General features: G+C 40.1%; 2 protein-coding genes across 2 annotated transcripts in view; both read right to left on the bottom strand.

Annotated features, from left to right (window-relative positions):
• LOC110806048 (uncharacterized) overlaps window positions 1–8,153 on the bottom strand; it is a 51,858-nt gene extending 43,705 nt beyond the window's left edge. Inside the window, exon 1 of the mRNA XM_056835829.1 lies at window positions 8,023–8,153. Within this exon, the coding sequence (XP_056691807.1) occupies window positions 8,023–8,153 (131 nt within the window). The remainder of the gene's footprint in view (window positions 1–8,022) is intronic.
• Window positions 8,154–17,953: 9,800 nt separating this feature from the next.
• LOC130467340 (uncharacterized) lies at window positions 17,954–18,814 on the bottom strand. Its single transcript, XM_056835828.1, has 2 exons — window positions 18,526–18,814; window positions 17,954–18,411 (listed from the first exon to the last, which is right to left on the bottom strand). The coding sequence occupies exons 1-2, from the start codon at window positions 18,812–18,814 to the stop codon at window positions 17,954–17,956; spliced, it is 747 nt and encodes a 248-aa protein (XP_056691806.1).
• Window positions 18,815–19,228: the final 414 nt, after the last annotated feature.

Raw genomic sequence — 19,228 nt, 5'->3', positions numbered from 1 at the left:
CCTCTAAGTCAAATGGTTCTAGAATTCCTTCCCTTTGAAGTCTTTCTAAGCGTTTCAAGTTTATATGGCCTAATCGACAATGCCACAGATAGGTGAGATCTGAATCATCCTTTTTGGCCTTTTTGGTATTTATGTTATATACTTGTTTGTCGTGATCTAATAAATAAAGTCCATTGACTAATCTAGCAGATCCATAAAACATCTCTTTAAAATAAAACGAACAACTATTGTCTTTTATTATAAAGGAAAATCCCTTAGCATCTAAGCAAGAAACTGAAATGATGTTTTTAGTAAGACTTGGAACATGGAAACATTCTTCCAGTTCCAAAACTAGCCCGGAGGGCAACGACAAATAGTATGTTCCTACAGCTAATGCAGCAATCCGTGCTCCATTTCCCACTCGTAGGTCGACTTCACCCTTGCTTAACTTTCTACTTCTTCTTAGTCCCTGTGGATTGGAACATAAGTGTGAGCCACAACCTGTATCTAATACCCAAGAAGTTGAATTAGCAAGTATACAGTCTATAACGAAAATACCTGAAGATGGAACGACTGTTCCGTTCTTCTGATATTCCTTTAGCTTCAAGCAATCTCTCTTCCAATGCCCCTTCTTCTTGCAATAGAAGCATTCGGATTCAGAAGTGGGTTGACTGACCTTCCTCTTTGCAGATTTGGCGCCAGTTTGCTTAGTTGGGCTGGCCTTGTTGCCACCTTTCTTAGCATTCCTCTTCTTTCCAGATTTCTTGAACTTGCCCCCACGCACCATAAGCACATCCTGCTTATCACTTTTGAGCGTCTTTTCAGCGGTCTTCAGCATACCGTGAAGCTCAGTGAGCGTTTTGTCCAGACTATTCATACTGTAGTTCAGTTTGAACTGATCATACCCGCTATGAAGAGAATGGAGGATGGTGTCTATAGCCATTTCCTGAGAAAATTGCTGATCCAGCCGACTCATATTCTCAATGAGTCCAATCATTTTGAGAACATGTGGACTTACGGGCTCGCCTTTCTTAAGCTTGGTCTCAAGAATTTGCCTATGAGTCTCGAATCTTTCGACTCGAGCCAGATCTTGGAACATGTTCTTCAACTCACTGATGATTGTGAAAGCATCTGAGTTGATGAACGTTTTCTGCAGATCCGCACTCATGGTGGCGAGCATTAGACATTTCACATCCTTGTTGGCATCAATCCAACGATTGAGGGCTGCCTGAGTGATCCCGTCGCCTGGAGCTTCGGGCATCGCCTCATCTAGGACATACTCCTTTTCTTCCTGCATAAGAACTATTTGCAAGTTCCTTTGCCAGTCAAGGAAGTTTTTCCCGTTCAACTTCTCCTTTTCGAGAATTGATCGAATGTTGAATGAATTGTTGTTTGCCATATTAAAAACTACAATTGAAAAGAATAAACAAATAAATAACCATTCACAGTTTCTCTTAATAAACTTAAATTCTAGCATTCATGCATAATTCAATGTTTATTAAGCATTTTATTCAAGTTATGTGTTCCGGCAGGTGTGAATAAAATGATTCCAAGATCCTAAAATCATTGAAGAACTAAGCACAGTTTGTCGACTTAATCCTAGAACATCTTAGGTAAGCAAAAAGCCTTTTGCTAATAGTCTAGAAACTATTCTTGGTTGATAGGTACGTCTAAGAACTTATTAGGTAAACCTATCGAATTTGCCACGACATAAAAGGACTCCTTACTTATATCGTTGAGTTTCACCAAAACTAACATGTACTCACAATTATTTGTGTACCTTGCCCCTTTAGGACCAATAAGTAACACCTCGCTGAGCGAAAACTATTACTAGATTGATGTAAAGGATATCCAAGCAAGTGTATATTTTGGCATGGCACCTTTTAACTCAATTTTTAAGTTTGGAACTTAAGGCTCTTACTATGTTGGTTAGATTTTAAGTGAACTAAAATCCTTAATCATGCAACATAATCAAGCTTTTGATCTCATGCATTTTAAGACATATTTAAAGCAATAAATAACTTAAAACATGCATAAGATATTTGTGATCTAGTATGGCCCGACTTCATCTTGAAGCTTTGACTTCAAAGTCCGTCTTGAAAATCTCCGTGGGGGGGCACCATTTTCTTCAAATAGGATAAGCTATAACTAATTACAACTATTTGATGGTACGCAGACCATATTTGAATTGAAAAATAACTTTGGTGCTTTAGACCAATTACATTCAAATTAATGGTACGCAGACCATATTTTCTATCCTATTTGGGCCATACTAGTCACTTCATAACCTGCAAAACAGTACATATACAATATATACCATTCACCCATTCATTATCATGAATGGCCCACATAGCTGGTTAGTAAAACACATTATGCATCACGTAAACATTTGCAGCAATTAATCAAGGTCACCAATAATCTACCAATTATTCAGTCCTTATTAATTCTAATCGAGTTGTTTTAACCTTAAGGATTTGTAGACCTAATCAAGAGTTTATGACTAAAAAGCGCTCCCACTCAAACCAATAAATTCATATGCTTTACTAATTTTAAACATAAAATTGTATTTCTAGTCTAACCGGAAACATACAAATTTAATTAAAATTTAAAGCTCATATAAATTTATAATTGAATCCAAAAATTTAATTTAATTTCAGTCGCATTTAAATTAATTCATGATTTTAATTTTAGTAAAATAATTAGAATAAATTCCATTTATTATAATTATAATATTCAAAATTAAAATCCAAGAAATTAATTCAAATTATTAATTTTAAAATTAATTAAAATTACGTGAACTGAAATTTTCAAATTAAACATTCAAAACGATCTAATCGAAACGCAAACACCCTACGCGTTGCACGCCCATAGCTGGTTAGTACGCACACAGCTCGTTGCATAGCTGCTGCTGTCCCATACGCAAGCCTCCGCACAGCGCCCACCGCACGCGAGCTATCGCTCGCAGCGCGCGCGCGTTACCGCGCTCGCTGGTGCGCGAGATCGCTCGCTGGTGCGCGCGAGCCATCGCTCGCTGGGGCGCTGCATCGCTCGCTGGCGCGCGAGATCGCTCGCTGGTGCGCGCGAGCCATCGCTCGCTGGGGCGCTGCATCGCTCGCTGGCGCGCGAGATCGCGCGCTGGCGCGCGAGATCGCTCGCTGGTGCGCGCGAGTGATGCTGGGCGCAGCGCTCGTGGCACGCGAGCTTGCGCTCGCTGCGCACGAGGCTGCGCGCTGTTGTGCGAGGCAGCGCGCGCTGTGGCGCAGCTCGCTTGCTGCCCACACGCGACTGCCTTGGCTCGCCCCTCGCCCATGCCCATACGTTCATTGCTCGTGGCACACGACACAAGGCAGGGCTGCTGCCTTGTGCTCGTGCACTACGGCCTTGCTCATTGCATTCGTGCCGCACGGGCGACGAGCTCCCTTGCTCGTCGTCGCATGCCCGCATTATACAACACCCCTTAAGGGTAACACGAAGCGTCCATTGCTTCGCGCGTGCAAGTTATTTGAACGAATCGCATAAAATTTAAAATTTATATTTAAAATTAATGACAAATTAATAAATAATATTAATTTCATAATTTTAGGGCGAAAAATCGAAAATTTATTATCCAATTGATTTCCGATTGATATGGATTCAAGTCTAGGTCATAAAAATTTAAAATTTATCGTAAATTTACAATTTTTATGGTGGTTTTTAATCATAGGTTTCTAATTAAATTACAATTAATTATGAAAATCAAATTAATTCTAAATTATTCTAATTTTCAACAAATTAATCATAATTACAAATTAGATTGCATAATTAACAAGACTAGGCATTCAAACTTGTTAAACATATGCAATAGGTCAATCAAAAATTCAAGATTTATCAACAAGAATCGCAAATATTTAATTTAACATCTTAAATTTACGAAATTTTGCATTCGAAAAACTAAAACCTTCGAAAAGTCATAGTTAGGCTTCGAATTTGAGAATTCTGGGTTCGGCAGAAAAATACTCTTTTTGTCAAAATTTTAGAATGCCTTTTACATGCGGAATTGACACAAAAATCACTCAATTCGGATGAGTAATGAAGAAACTGCCGAAAAACTGCGTACGTATAATTAAATAAACGCAATTTGCAACTAATTAACAATTACGAAAATTAATCACCCCTTTTAATTCTTGCAAATTTGTAATATTTAACCATGTTCATGCAATTTAGATTATGAAAATAATAAGGGGCTCGTGATACCACTGTTAGGTTATGATACATATGACATTACATAGATCATGCGGAAACAACCATTAACCCAGGAGACATATTATTTACACATAATCATTTAGCATAGTTTAGATGCATACTCTTTGTTGCGTGCCTTCCCTAGCTGCGCCCGAACCGAACAAGAACAAGTCTTTTAGGACTCCAAGTGTCGTCCCTCCGTAGAAAGTCCACAGCACGTCCGGATCCGCCTTAAGATTGACCAACTAGAATCGCCCTTAAGGTACTCAGAAAATTCGGCACTTTTGGGGCAAGATGGGTGTTTGAATTTTCTCTCAAAAAACTCACTTTTGAATACTTTGAAACTTGTGTATAAATTATGACCCCTAGGCCTTTATTTATAGAGTTATGGAAAAGGAATCGTAATCCTAGTAGGATGCGAATTAATTGGAATTAGAATCCTACATGAATTCTATTTAATTAATTTATCCAATTAGGAATAGACATTTAATCATACACTGACTCTTGCAGATTCAGGAATCACGCATGAGCACAAACTCACACACACACGGCAGCCACAAGGGCTGCCCATGCGCGTGCGAGCAGCAGCCCGTGCGGCAAGGCCCACGCAGCCGTGGCCTCTTGGCGCGCGCTGGGCCTGCCTTGCGGTAGGCCTGGCCGCTGCCTTGGCTGGGCTTTGTGGCGCGCATGCTTGCTGGGCGATGGCCCCGGCTTCGTGCTGGGCCTTCGTCCGGCAGGCCTCGTCCGATGCTAATTCGTACGATACGCTTCCGATTAAATTTCCATTTCCGGAATCTATTTCCGATACGAACAATATTCAATATTTCCGATTCCGGAATTAATTTCCGTTTCGAACAAATATTTAATATTTCCGTTTCCGGAATTATTTTCCGATTCCGGTAATATTTCCGATTCTGACAATATTTCCGTTTCCGGCAATATTTCCGATTCTGGTAATATTTCCATTTCCAACAATATTTTCCGATACGTACCATGTTTCCGTTTCCGGCAACATCTACGACTTGGATAATATTCATATTTCCGATACGATCCATATTTCCGTTTCCGGCAATATCATCGTTTCCGGAGTATTCATTTCTTGCCTGTGACGATCTTAGCTCCCACTGAAATCAAGATCCGTCGGTTCCGAATATTCATAGATGGAGTATTTAATGCCATTAAATACTTGATCCGTTTACGTACTATTTGTGTGACCCTACGGGTTCAGTCAAGAGTAAGCTGTGGATTAATATCATTAATTCCACTTGAACTGAAGCGGCCTCTAGCTAGGCATTCAGCTCACTTGATCTCACTGAATTATTAACTTGTTAATTAATACTGAACCGCATTTATTAGACTTAACATAGAATGCATACTTGGACCAAGGGCATTATTTCCTTCAAAATGTATTTTCATATTCCATTTAATCTTGGTTTAGTATTAAAATGATGAGTCCCTTCAATTTGACGATATATTCAAGATAGACTGTCAGGACCAGTCTTGTGACTAAGAAATGTCTATCAAGTGAACTTGAATCTCAAAAGTTGAAAATGGTCCCTGGTCGGAGTTTTCTATAAAGATGGGCGCATAGAAAACACTAGACGACTAGAATGCAAAATGACTAGCAGTTCTGTTTCTTGAACTATCTGGACATGACAATGTCACAATCATTTGCATAGATACTTACTTTGGGAAGACTAGTATCGGACAGACCTGTGAAACTTTACTGTAAGAGATGAAAATATGTCATAAGTAAATTTCATTAAAATTATTAGACACTAATCCACAATACCTGAGTGATTTGAGATTACTTGTTTGAGAACTAGTTACTTTGACATTGTCAACCGTCGCAACGTAAAAGGAGGCTATAACGGCAACGCTCGGGTAATCACCTATCCAAACGAAGTCTAATCTCAAGCTCGTAAGATTGGGATTGTCCTCCCATAAATCGGGATGAGATACTGAAAGTTGTACAAGGCCACTCGGAGAGCTAGAAACTATAAAATGCATGGCCATGCTCAGATGAATCATAGGTTATGATTATCTGTTTTTTTGATCAGTTGAACTCTGAAACCGAGAAATGCCTCTGGACATAATAAGGATGACAACTCTTACCTTATGTTCATGAGCAAGCATCAAGAGACAAAGGAATTAGGAAATGCACACTTGTCCCTAAGGACAAGTGGGAGACTGAAGGAAATAATGCCCTTGGTCCAAGTATGCATTCAATGCTACGTCTAATAAAAGCGGTTCAGTATTAATTAATTATACAAGTTAATAATTAAGTGAGATCAAGTGAACTGTATGCCTAGCTAGAGGTCGCTTCAGTTCAAGTGGGATTAATAATATTAATCCACAGCTTACTCTTGACTGAACCCGTAGGGTCACACAAATAGTACGTGAACGGATCAAGTATTTAAGTGAATTAAATACTCCATTTATGGATATTCGGAATTGACGGATCTCGGTTCCAGTGGGAGCTGAAATCGTCAAAGGAAAATTATGAATACTCCGGAAACGATGATATTGCCGAAAACAGAAATATGGATCGTATCGGAAATATAAATATTATCCAAGTCGTAGATGTTGCCGGAAACGGAAACATGGTACGTATAGGAAAATATTATCGAAAATGGAAATATTGCCGGAATCGGAAATATTGTCGGAATCGGAAATATTATCGGAATCGGAAAATAATTTCGGAATCGGAAATATTAAATATTTGTTCGAAACGGAAATGAATTCCGGAATTGGAAATATTAAATATTGTTCGAATCGGAAAATTAATCGGAAGCGCGTCATACGAAATAAACATCAGACGAGCTTGCTAAGATGCAAGGCCCAGCACGAAGCCAGGCCTGCGCCTAGCGAAGCCCGCGCACAGCAAGGCGAGCCAGCAGCCCGCCAAGGCACGCAAGACCCAGCCAAGCAGCGCGCAAGGCCAGGCCCAGCGTGTGGCAAGGCCAGCAAGCTGGCGCGCCCCTCGTGGGCTGCGTTGCAGCTGCTGGGCCGAGCCAGACCAGCGCGCGTGCGGGCATGCCCTTCGTGGGCTGTTCGTGCGTGTTGGTGTGTTCGTGCAAGTTACGAATCCTTAAGCTTCTAGGATTTATCCGATTATACTATTTTCCTAAAACTACTAGAATTAGTTGTTGAGTTAAACACTAAGTTAATAGATTTAATTAGTATCTAATTCTAATAAGATTAGATAAGTTGAATCCTAGTAGGTTTCTAGTTCCGATGATCCTACCCTATAAATAGGTGATGGAAATCACAATTTATAATACATCAATTCAAGTATTCATATAGTTTTAAGTTAAAAACTAAAGTTAATAATTTGCCACAAAATTATAAACGAATAAACATAATACCTTAGGCTAAATTCTCGTTAATTGAATCTAAGGCGGTTCCGAACGTGCTGTGGACTATCTACGGAGGGACTACACTTGGAGTCCTAAACTTGTTCTTGTTTGGTTCGGGAGCAGCTAGGGAAGGCACGCTTCGAATGTATGCATCCTAAATTATGCTAATTGTTATGTGGCAATTAATTTGGATTCTTGGCTTTATGGTTTTTCCGCTTGAAATATATGTTTTGTATTTGTCATAACCTAACAAACTCATCCGCCGAAGGGCTTCATTGCCGTCTACACTCATCACCTGGAGAACGGCCTTCGGTTCCCTCTACATCCGTTCGTGGCCGAGGTGTTGGTATCATACAATATTTTCTTGGCTCAGCTCACTCCAAAATCTATGAGGCACTTCATCGGATTCCGGTGTGTGTGTGATTTCATCAACTTCCCTTATTCAGTGGCTGTCTTCAGGGACCTTCCAAGTTGGTGAAGAATCATGCTTCCCAGGGCGATGGGTACGGGTGGTGGATCATCGTCAACAAGAAGTCGAAGAAGAAGAGTGAGCCTAACTATATTACGGCTCATCCCTATATCAGCTTCGGTCATAATTGGAAGACGGGATGACTGCTTGTTTGGGTTCCCACGGATCCGAAACATCCTAATTATTACCGTCCCCAGGAGTGGTTTGTGGCTCCCGATCCTGACATGGCTGGGGTGCCTCCAAATAATAACAGTCAGAATTATAGGGACCTTCTTCAGTGGTTTCTAGCTCGGGCCGACAAATTATAAGCTTCCCGAGAACTGGCTCCCCAACCTTAACTATGTCTTTCGGGAGGTCATTCTAGCTGATGCCGGTCTCAGCAGGATCTGCTATAAGGGTGAGGGTTCCTTCGGCTGAGATCGTGTTTCAGTGAATTATATTTGACCTATGCCTTCCTTTGTCTTGTATCTGATGTTGATTTTGTTTCCTTTGCAGATTATGGGTTTTCTCAGCTTGACCTTGAGACCCTCGGCATTTCCTTGGATTTGCGAAATATCTACGACTCGGTTCCCGAATATAAGTTTGAGAAGGGAAATCCTCGCAATCCTCGTTTGAAGGATCGCAATCCGGCTTTTCAAAGTTTTGACTACTCAAAAACAACATTTTGACTTTAGGAAAATAGTTTTCGAAAATCCTAAAGTTCCGCAATCGTAGTTTAAGGATTTACCACCTTGCACTATTAATTAATGCAAAGCAGCTCTCAAACTAGAGCTCTGCAAATATGACTTTGTAGTATTACTTACTACAAAGAAGGACTGAAACTAAGCTCTAGTATACCACTTTGTAACACCCTATTAATTCCTTGCTTTTTATAAAATATTTTCCGACTTAAAACACAGGAATTACCAAGATATTACCACCACCATGATAACGGCTAAGGCTATTTACCAGAATTACACAGCGGAATTAACTATCTTTCAAACCATAATAAATAAATATTTAATGGTCATTAAAACAAATTGGAACCGCTGAGGCCCAAGTTCAAAGTATTAAACCATTTGAAATCCATTAACTGAAAATAGTAGTCATGACTTAAATAAAAATAGAGTTTACAAAATACGGAAGAATAAACTCTCAACTCAAATCCCATGATAACTTCTCCCGCAAGTTATCTCTACAAACCTGCTTTATTAAGAATCTACTCCCCAACAACGCAAATGCAATTGATGGATCATCATAGGGTCATTAAGGCGAAGGCCATGACCAGAAGATATGAAGCACGAAGTCAGCAAAAGCTGAGTACGAACAAGCTAGAATAACATTCTATCCTAACATGCTTCACTCGACAAATTAAATAATCCACATGCAAAAGCCATATAATTAACAATTAAACATGGAGACAAGACTCGACACATGACACGACTCTTGACTCCCAGATTAATAAAAAGATAGCTTCGAACGGGTAAAGTAAAGTATCCTCAAAAGGAAAGAAAAGGGTGATGGGAGCCCACCATACACCAAATAATAGTAAGTCGGACTCCTACCGACAGTCGGACCCTAACGACGGAATTCCAATGCACAACGGCCTAAAAAGAAAGAATGAAACAACGTCTTGTATCATTCAAGGAGTACAAGTTTTACGTCAAGACTCCCCCCATTGTTCATACTCAAGGTATATACGTTCCAAGAGTTTTGAAGCTCTTTTGGGTTACGCTTTACGTTAATTAATATATTATGTTCAAGGCGACTCAAGACTCTACTCAAGACACAACATACAAACAATTAAACAATTACACAATTCAACAATTCAACGATGACTCTTCAATATTTTACTTCTTTAGGACTTGTGATCAATCATAGGCTCAAGTGAAATTACTCCCATTGTTCCTTCTCAAAAACACTGTTTGAGATAACCCGACATTGCCTATTAACAAGCGGGGTGTGCCCTTAGCACGAATTGTCCTTAATTATATTCACATAGACTCTCCAACATATTCTACCCCTTGGTAGAATATATATTCCTCACTGACAATATTCGACAGGCTCAATATATATGCTAGACATTCCGTACTATAGCATAATAATAATAACTTGCATGCGCACTACTCATACATGCAAACCAACTTGAACAACATGCTTGACATAATTCAACGATTATAAAAGTCTATAACATGATAGTTCAACAGAATCTATAAAGCATAATTCAATTCATAACATGCTCGTTCACATAGATTCAACAATAATAATAACATGCTCGTTCTCTATATCAAACATGAATTCATAATAACATATTCAATCCCAATCATTAATCATGAATTCACAACAACATATAAGTTCACATGATTCGCATTCAATACACTTCATAAAGTCCTCAAGGGATGGGTGGTCACCCTAGTCTTGTACGTACCTGGAATACCTAAGTACGGGGGCCACTGTGCGAATCACGACTAACTAGAAATCAACTCCTATAATCAAAACAAGAGAACTAAATTATTATCCATGTTTACTAAATTTCCAGCAACTATTTAAGATTCTAAAACTCTTAGTTTAATTAGAAATCATTCATTAATTCGTAATTTCATAGTCTCAAATAGTCAACACAAGTCCTAACATAAAAACATTGACTTTTTAGCTTTAAAACCCTAAAAAACCAACTTTTAAAGCTTATAAACATTCTGAAAATTTAAGTTGGTTCCCATAATTTAAATTGTCATTAAATTATGTGAATCAATCGCTCAATCAATTTGAAACCAAAACCCTAACAATAGTTTAATCTGAAAACATGTTTTGACTTCAAAATTCAACACTTCATAAACTTATTAAATCTGAAAATTATAAACTCAATCATCAAAACCAATCTCTTTAATTAAAACATAATACTAACCCAATACGGTGTTCATAACCGTTTTAATTAATTTAAACAACCCAAATATTTAAACTAATCACAATAATTAAATAAATTTAAAACTGAAAATTAATATTTTTGAAAACATAATTCTATTAAACAATTGATCAACACACACACACACAACGATTTATTAATCGTGTGTGTGTGCGCCGACCACGCACAACAACAACCAACAACAATAGCAGCAGCGCAAGCAACGCACCAGCAAGGGCGCGCGCGCGCGAGGAACAGGGGCAGGCGAGACGGGCGCTGGGCACAGGCGGGGCACAGCGCGCGCACACACGGCACTGCTGTTGTGCTGCGACGCGACGTGAGGTGAGGGACGAGCAAGGGGAGCGCGGGCGAGCACGACCACGCAGCACGCAGGCACGTAGTGCTAAGCTGCGGCTGCGGGACGGTGAGAGACGGGCGAGGTTGGGCGCGCACGGCTTCCTTGCGCCGCAAGCAAGGACGGACCAAGAAAGAGAGGGGCGTGGGTGGAGTGTGCCGCAAGGAGAGAAAAAGAGGAGAGAGAGAGATTTCTGAATTTTTGATTTTGGGGGTTTGATATGAGGTCTATTTATAGGTTTTCTCTCCCTTGTGGGCTAGGTTAGGGTAATTTTGAGTTGTGCTCATTGCCGGGCTCATTTAAGTTTACTCCTTGCAGGCTTTGATGGCTTTGATTAAGACAAAACGACCAGGCTTTAAGTTTATTAAATTCGTTTTCGAAATACGACCCAACAATTCCCGATTAAATAAATCCGTTGAATTTATTTAATAAAATCCGGTTTTCGAAATAATTAATATTTAAATTAATTAAAAATAAAAGCGCATTTAATTTCATTAAATGAAATAAATTTATAAAAATACAACGAAATACTTTATAAATATAATAAAATATACTTATAATTATAGAAAAATACGAGGTATTACAGTCTACCGTCCTTAAAAGAAGTTTCGTCCCGAAACTTGGGCACGGAAATCACAACTTTAAAACTAGACTTGAGACTATTGTGAGACTTTAGTGCGTTTTCTTTACAAAAAGTTTTAGTTGCTGTACTCGATCTTTAAGTAATTCAACATGACAATAAACAGTGAAACTTCATCGGAAACAACGATTCAAGCATATCCTAAAGGATAAATTGGGTGAATAAGGTAAAAAGCGCGAAATTCTACCGCACTCTACCCCCCTTTAAGAAAACGAGTTACGGCCCCGTAACTCAACTAACCTCGGGATATTTCTTTCTCATTTCCTCCTCCGCTTCCCAGGTAGCTTCCTCAGAGTCTTGGTTAGACCACAACACTTTAACGATCTTAACATCCTTCGTTCGTGTACTACGCACTTTGCTATCAAGTATCTTGACATGTCTTTCCTCAAATGTCAAACTTTGGTCTAACTCTATGGTCTCCGGTTGTAGTACATGAGACTTATCCGGGACATACTTCCTCATCTGGGATATATGAAACACATTATGCACTCTATGCAAGTCCATGGGCAAGGCTAGTCTATACGCTACCTTCCCTATCCGTTCTAGGATCTCATATGGGCCTATATACTTTGGGCTAAGCTTTCCCTTCTTCCCAAATCTCATCACACCTTTCATTGGTGAAACCTTCAGCAACACTTTGTCACTGTTTTGGGCAAATTCGACTTAGAGATGAACTTGCCTTGATGAAGGTGCTAACAATCGATCGAGCTAGATAATTGAAAATGGTGAGAGCAAGTTGTAACAGCATAGGATAATCGTAGGTTTATTGCTTGGAAAATCATGCATGTAACATAGATAAGACTAAGCCATTTTATAGGCATTTACAATAAAAGTGTAACGTTTATGCTTAATTGCACATAATTAGATAATAAATGCGTAATGAAGGCTGGCTTCATCAAGGGTTTGTAACGTTCGTTTTGAGCCTAGCAGTTGGGAATAATGTTCGAATAATTCCACCTCGCGTCTTGCTGGCAGCCACGTATGCAATGCTTGCCACGTATGCCCATGTCACCAAGAGGGTATTTTCCCCCCTAACAATTTTCCCCAAACCCATTTTGAATTTATTCCGGGAAGTTCAAAAGGGAAAAATGGGTTTCACGGAAGGAAAATGGAAACCGCCTCTTAACCTCCCCAACGCTGACGGCGTTAGAGACATGATGACTTTTGCCTTGGAAAGACCAACCGTCCATCTGCGCCAATAAATAAGGCTGCGCTTCCAACCATCCGCAATCACTTCTGCAATCTCTCTCCTCTCTTTCCCAGAAAAAACGACCGGTGCTCTTTCTCTCTCCTTTTTCCAGGTAACTGCTCGGCTTCCATCTTCTTCTTTCCTTCTTTCTTTCTTCGATTTTCTCTATGGTGCAACGAATGGGAACGAAATCCACCCGCGCGAAGAACAAGAGAGTGGTGGTGGAGTGCGATCTGGTTGAGGGGCCAATTTTCAGCCCTACCCACATTCTGGACAGAAAAAATGCTCGGCCGACCACTTGGGGGAAGCAAGATGTGGAGGCGCTCAGGGAGGAGTGTGGTTTTCCTCCGTCGGCGGTAATTTGGTTGCCGCAGCCCGACGAACGAGCCGATTGGGTATCGGACGGCTGGGTGTGCTTCTACGAGTATCCCTTCAGAATTGGGTATACTTATCCTTTCTCGCCACTGGTGCGAGGAGTTCTAAGGGCACTGGCGGTGCCGCCGGCAGCAACTGATGCCGCAGGTCTGGAGGGCAATGCACCTGGTCGACCATCTGGCCGGCAAACTGGACATGGAGTTCCGGGTTGAGGACCTTGTTTACACCTACAAGGTCCAAAATTATGGGGCTGGTAGATACTTCCTGCATGTCAAGGATGACAGGGAGGCTCTTCTTGGCGCGAACAAGTCGAACGACCGCGGGTGGATGGGTCGGTTCTTTTTTGTGGAGTTGGCTAGTTTAGGGTCCGACTCCGACTTCTTGACGGGGAATGGATGGCTAGAGGTATTTTGTTTGTTTTTTGGTGTTTTTTGGGATTGTTGATTTGACTTTGTCTCACTTTTGTGTTTTTGTGGGTGCATCTTTCGACACAGTTGGTGTCGGTGCCGAAGCCATAGAAAAGACTGATGTGCTGTTGGGGGTCCCTCTAAAGGACAGAGCTATCATCGGCCTCAAGTTTGAACGCGAAGAGCCAACCTTCCCTTATAGTGGGCCTGAAGTTATTGAGCTTTACAGTGAACTTGCTAGCCTCACCTAAAAAGCAGGGCAAGTAACACACCATAGATAAATAAAGATGGAAGCTTTTGATTTCAAAAATCCCCAAAAGGGTGCTGTCACTACAAAACAGTAGCTTGAGGCTACTAATCTCCAAGGTAGTACCTTTAGGTTATAATTCTCAAATGACTACACAATACACAATGCTTTTCTCTCTATTTGTGCTTCACTTTTATCCTCTATCCTTGCTGCAAGTACATCTCTTTAATTACTTTGCTGTCTTCTTTTGTTATGTTGTAGTGATAACGGCTCCAACCTCTTACTCTTGCTTTCTGATTGTTGCAGGTATTGTTGTTGTCTCTTCCTTCTTTTTCTATTTCTTGATGTAAACCAAGGGGACACGTGGCAAGTTAGGTGGGTTCATTACAAGCTTCTTGTAAGGTCCACGACCTCTGGCCACTTCCCTTCTTTTAACCGCAGCTCTTGATCATTGCCATTCCTTCTATGAGTTCTGTTACTAGACTTGTTACTACCACTTTGCTTAAAAAATTGCCTCAAGGACATAACATGCACTACAGCACGCCTACTATAACACATTTTGGCTATTGAAGTACTGTGAAGTACTCTGTATCTATTATCTTTAAACTTTCATTTGGCTATCAAAAACGTCGAAGTGGAATGAATAAAGTTAAATTCAAAATCGAAACCTAAATGGATAAACGGTAATGACTTACGCACAACAATAATGATACATGTTTAGTTGATTACATATAATAGTACTAGTTAGGGATTTGGATTTATCCGACTGAACCCACAAGTTTTTTATTGCATGTATCTGAACATTGAAGTGACTGCTTTTACTAAATACTTTGGTGACGGGTTTACTAGATTTTTTTAACATTTTTGTCTTTGTATGTTACTGTACTATAGACATTAGAGACAGTAGCTCATGCTTCTAACTTCATCTTGTCTTGCTAGATAGAAGGAAGAAGATCTAGCAGGAAGAAGGCTTGGTCTCATTGCTTTATTATGTATTGTATTGGAAGTATATTTCAGTATCTCCTAGCTATGGAGCTTCTATATTATGCTCGTAACAATCTTTGAAGTGCTTTCATTTCTGTATTCTCCAGAAATTGCCATACATAGGCTTTTGGGAGTTGCAATAATCTTTGACCATATCTAAGCGGAGTCCTTAACTCGGTGCATCTCTGCCAACTTTCATATGACAAGGTGAGCATTCAGCTACTATTGTTAGTGTTCAAACATTCATCTATGAGATTCAAATATATTGCGCATGCTCAAAATTTAAATCAAACTCTTGACTCTCGACAACCAAAAATCTCCTTATACAACGGAAACCATAGAATTTCCTTCTCTAAACTAAATATTGAGTTACTCCGTATGTTGGTTTAGGAATTATATTGGATAAATTTATAAGTATGGAAATGATCTTTTTGTGATGTTTGCTTATTTTGACATCCTTGAGCTCAAATATTATTTTATTTTTTGCTCCTCTAATCATCGAAGTTGTTGCTCTTAAGGTTTCTACTATGCTTGCTGTAGTCTATGTTACTTGGACTCGGGTACTAGTGTCGGACACAGGTACATATCCAAGTTTCCGACTCGGCTAAATGGTCAAAAAATTCCAGGATTTAAGTCGAAAATGAAGTGTCGGAGTGTCCATACCCTTGTCGGAGTATCGAGGGTCCGACACGGGTACTTGAGGTAAAATGAAGAGTCTGAGTAACATAGGTTATAGTGTTTTTGTTGTTCTTGCCTCTCTGTTGGAGTTGTTTCTATTTCGACTTTGTATTGCTGGTGGTGTTGTTTTTCAGTCAATATCTAATGTTGTTTTCCCCCCTTTTTCTTCTCCATAACTCTTATTTAAATAACTGAGCACCGCAAGATCAAACATGATTTGTTTGTGTTATTGCCTTTGATGCGAATTCAAAGGTAGACGACCCCTTGTGGTACTTGATGTTGATTTTGCCTGCTCATTTTCTTGAAGTTGGCTAGATTTATGGAATTTGAAGTTACAGATGACCTGAAGTTGTCTTCCACCAACAAGAGAGGTTTGTGATACATATTGACTTAGTATACCTTTATATGTGGCTGTTGTTATGTAATGATTTTTCAGTTTCCACTAAGGTTTTAAATCCATTCTGATTTTATTGAGTTTGAAAAAGTTAGAAAGATAGAACAACGAAATTTTTGCTTCCCTTATACCCTACAATTTCTGATTGTTATTTATCTGTTAGCTTATTTTGTTTGTTTGTTCAAGAAAAAGTTAACAAAAAAATTTCTTAAAAAGAACCATGCAGATCTTTGAATTTATATATATGTTGTTTGATATTGCAGGTTAAAAACTGTCTATCTAGCACCGAGAAGGATCGGGTTAGAAAAAGGATATGAAAAGGGAATATCAGTGTAATGCAAGTAAAATCATTAATGATGTCTTTTAGAATAACTTACTTATATAAGGAACATTTTTAGTTACTTGGATTCTTGGAATGACAACAAGACAATTATATCTCTCCACTTCCATGATTCCATTGATATATATTTTTATACTATGTGTATAACTTAGCTAATTGAAACTTTATTGATGTTTTGGTTTTTGTTATTGTTTGTGAATATTTACTGCATTGGATAAAGTGACTTGTAGTTTAGTTTTTGGATTATGAATCTGGCATGGTGGTTCAATATATCTTTATGAAACAACAGCTGCTGCCTCTGCTATTGCTATAGCCACAAACAACTACTGCTATATACTAGTGTTGATGTCGCTGCACAGCTGCTGCTATCGCTGCACAGCTTGTGCTGCTGCTATCTGCACAGCTGCTATTTTTTTTTAAAAAAAAAACAATAATCAGTAACTGGCATGAAAATGGTATAGTTACTAGTATAAAATATAGTAGTAACTGACCTATGCTTGTAATAACTGGCAATAATAGAAGTCGGTTACAAATAAAAATTTGAATAGTAACTGGCTAAGTCCAACAACAGTTACAAACAGTTCAGTTATTTTTGTAAAATTTGACGTATAGTAACTGGCAAATGTAAATGTCAGTTACGAATAGTACAATATTTGTAACGGGCATTTGCCAGTTACTCTTAATTACACTATTAGTAACGCCGGCTATAGCAACGGACGATGTTAGTTACTAAAAGCCTTTTTTTGCCAGTTACTAATAGCACTTTTTCTACTAGTGGAGGCGCTGGTAGGTCGCACCGGCATTTCTCAGGTCGAAGGGCATGACTTTGTAATAGTAAGTTTCTCGCTCTGTGATGAAGGCGGTCTTTTCCTGATCGTCTTGGTGCATCAGGAACTAGTTATATCCATGGAAGGCGTCCATAAAGGTGAGCAACTCATGTCCAGCAGTGGCGTCGATCATGGCATCGATGTGAGGTAGTGGAAAGGAGTCTTTCGGGAATGCTTTATTGATGTCGGTAAAGTCTATGCAGACAAGCCATTTTCCGTTATTTTTCCTGACTACTACAACATTGGCCAACCAATCCAGGTATTTGACTTCTCTGATTATTCCGGTATCTAGTAACTGTTGGACCTCATCGTTGATGATTTGATTGCGCTCCGCGGCGAACTTCCATCGTTTCTGCTTTATGATGTGGATTGACATTGAGTTTGTGAGTGATGACGTCTGGACTTATTCCTAGCATGTCTTCATGGGACCATGTTAAACAATATGCGTTGGTTTTGAGGAATGTTATGAGCTCCGGCCTAATGTCGTCTGGTACATCACATCCGATGAAGACGACTTGCTTTGGTTTGGCAGGATCTAAGATGACTTCGTCGAGCTATTCAGACTTTGGTTCTTTGTAGCTTGTGGGGTCGGAACTGGATTGTAGTTTCTATAATGAGAATTTGTTGGTGGACGAAGGCTTCAGTGCCGCTTTGTAACACTCTTTGGATTCCTGTTGATCCCTTTGATTTCCTGAACCCCCCACCGAGTTGGGAACTTGATGGTTTGGTGATAGGTCGATGGGATGGCCTTCATGTCGTGGATCCAAGATAATTTTGTAAGATGAAGGGCAATCAATAACACAAAATTTTGCCTGTTGGTTGACTCCCTCGGCATAGACGGGCAGTGTGACTTCTCCGAAAGTAGTTTTCGCTTCGCCACTGAATCCTATCAGAACCGTAGATTTCTTGACGACGTCGGTGTCTGGGTTCAACCCCATCTCCTTGAAGGCATCGAGGATCATAACGTTGGTGGAGCTACCGTTGTCGAGAAGGACCCGTCTAATCATACAATTCCCAACGGAAATAGATATTACCAGACCGCCATGATGTTTGTCAGGGATGTCACCTGCATCAGATTCATCAAAGGATATAGGGGTCAAATGTTTCGCGGCAATCGCCCTTGCTGGTCTGTCAATCTCATTCTCTCAAGCGTGCCTTTTTGCTGCAGAATAAATCAAACCACAAATGTCAGAGCCTCCAACAATAAAATTTACAGTTTTAGTATGAGGGGGAGGCAGAGGAGGTCGAGAAGGAGAATTGAAGTTGCCTTTGTTGATGATGCCTCGAGCTTTGTCAGACATGACGTCTTTAAGATATTCGTTCTTTAGTAGGTAGGCGACTTCTCTCCTCAGCGCCACGCATTCATTGGTGGTGTGACCGATGTTGGCATGAAAATTGCACCACTTCGAGGGGTCTTTCTTTGAGTCGGGCTTGCTGGACTTCGGCGGCCATTGCACTGCACTACCCATCTTCGAGAGGTGGTTCCTCAGACCTACAGTGTCAACACAAAAAGAATATTCGTTAATTCTGGGAGGTAGATCGGGATTGTTCTTCCAATCGGTGTCGTCGTCTTCCTCCACCACTGCTACTTGTTGGGGTCGGGAGTAAGGGGCAGGACGATCATCTCTCCTCTTAGGTTAGGACAGCCGCCTGTCGGTCTTTGTATAATCGTTGGCTCCCTTCCTGGAATAGAGAGTTTCTTCGAGCCTGACTTGGGCCATTGCTTTGGATTAGGCATCTTCAAACTTTTTGCAAGGATATTTGATGAGGTCTCTCCACAGGTCGGTCTCCCCATACAACCCTTGTCTGAATGCCTCGATCGCAGCTGAGACGTCACATTCTTGAACTGTCACCTTCTCCCTGATGAATCAAGCTAAGTAATC

This window comes from Spinacia oleracea, chromosome 2 (genome assembly GCF_020520425.1).
Source record: "Spinacia oleracea cultivar Varoflay chromosome 2, BTI_SOV_V1, whole genome shotgun sequence".
Taxonomy (NCBI): domain Eukaryota; kingdom Viridiplantae; phylum Streptophyta; class Magnoliopsida; order Caryophyllales; family Amaranthaceae; genus Spinacia; species Spinacia oleracea.
The sequence above is the reverse complement of the archived record's forward strand: the minus strand, read 5'-3'. Positions and strand labels throughout refer to the sequence as shown.

Excerpts from the sequence above, each read along its gene's own strand:
- LOC130467340 (XM_056835828.1), bottom strand. The coding sequence starts at position 18,814 with ATGGGTAGTGCAGTGCAATGGCCGCCGAAGTCCAGCAAGCCCGACTCA. Across the intron at positions 18,412-18,525 it reads TGGAGGCTCTGACATTTGTG|GTGACATCCCTGACAAACAT; the intron begins GTTTGATTTATT and ends AATCTGATGCAG.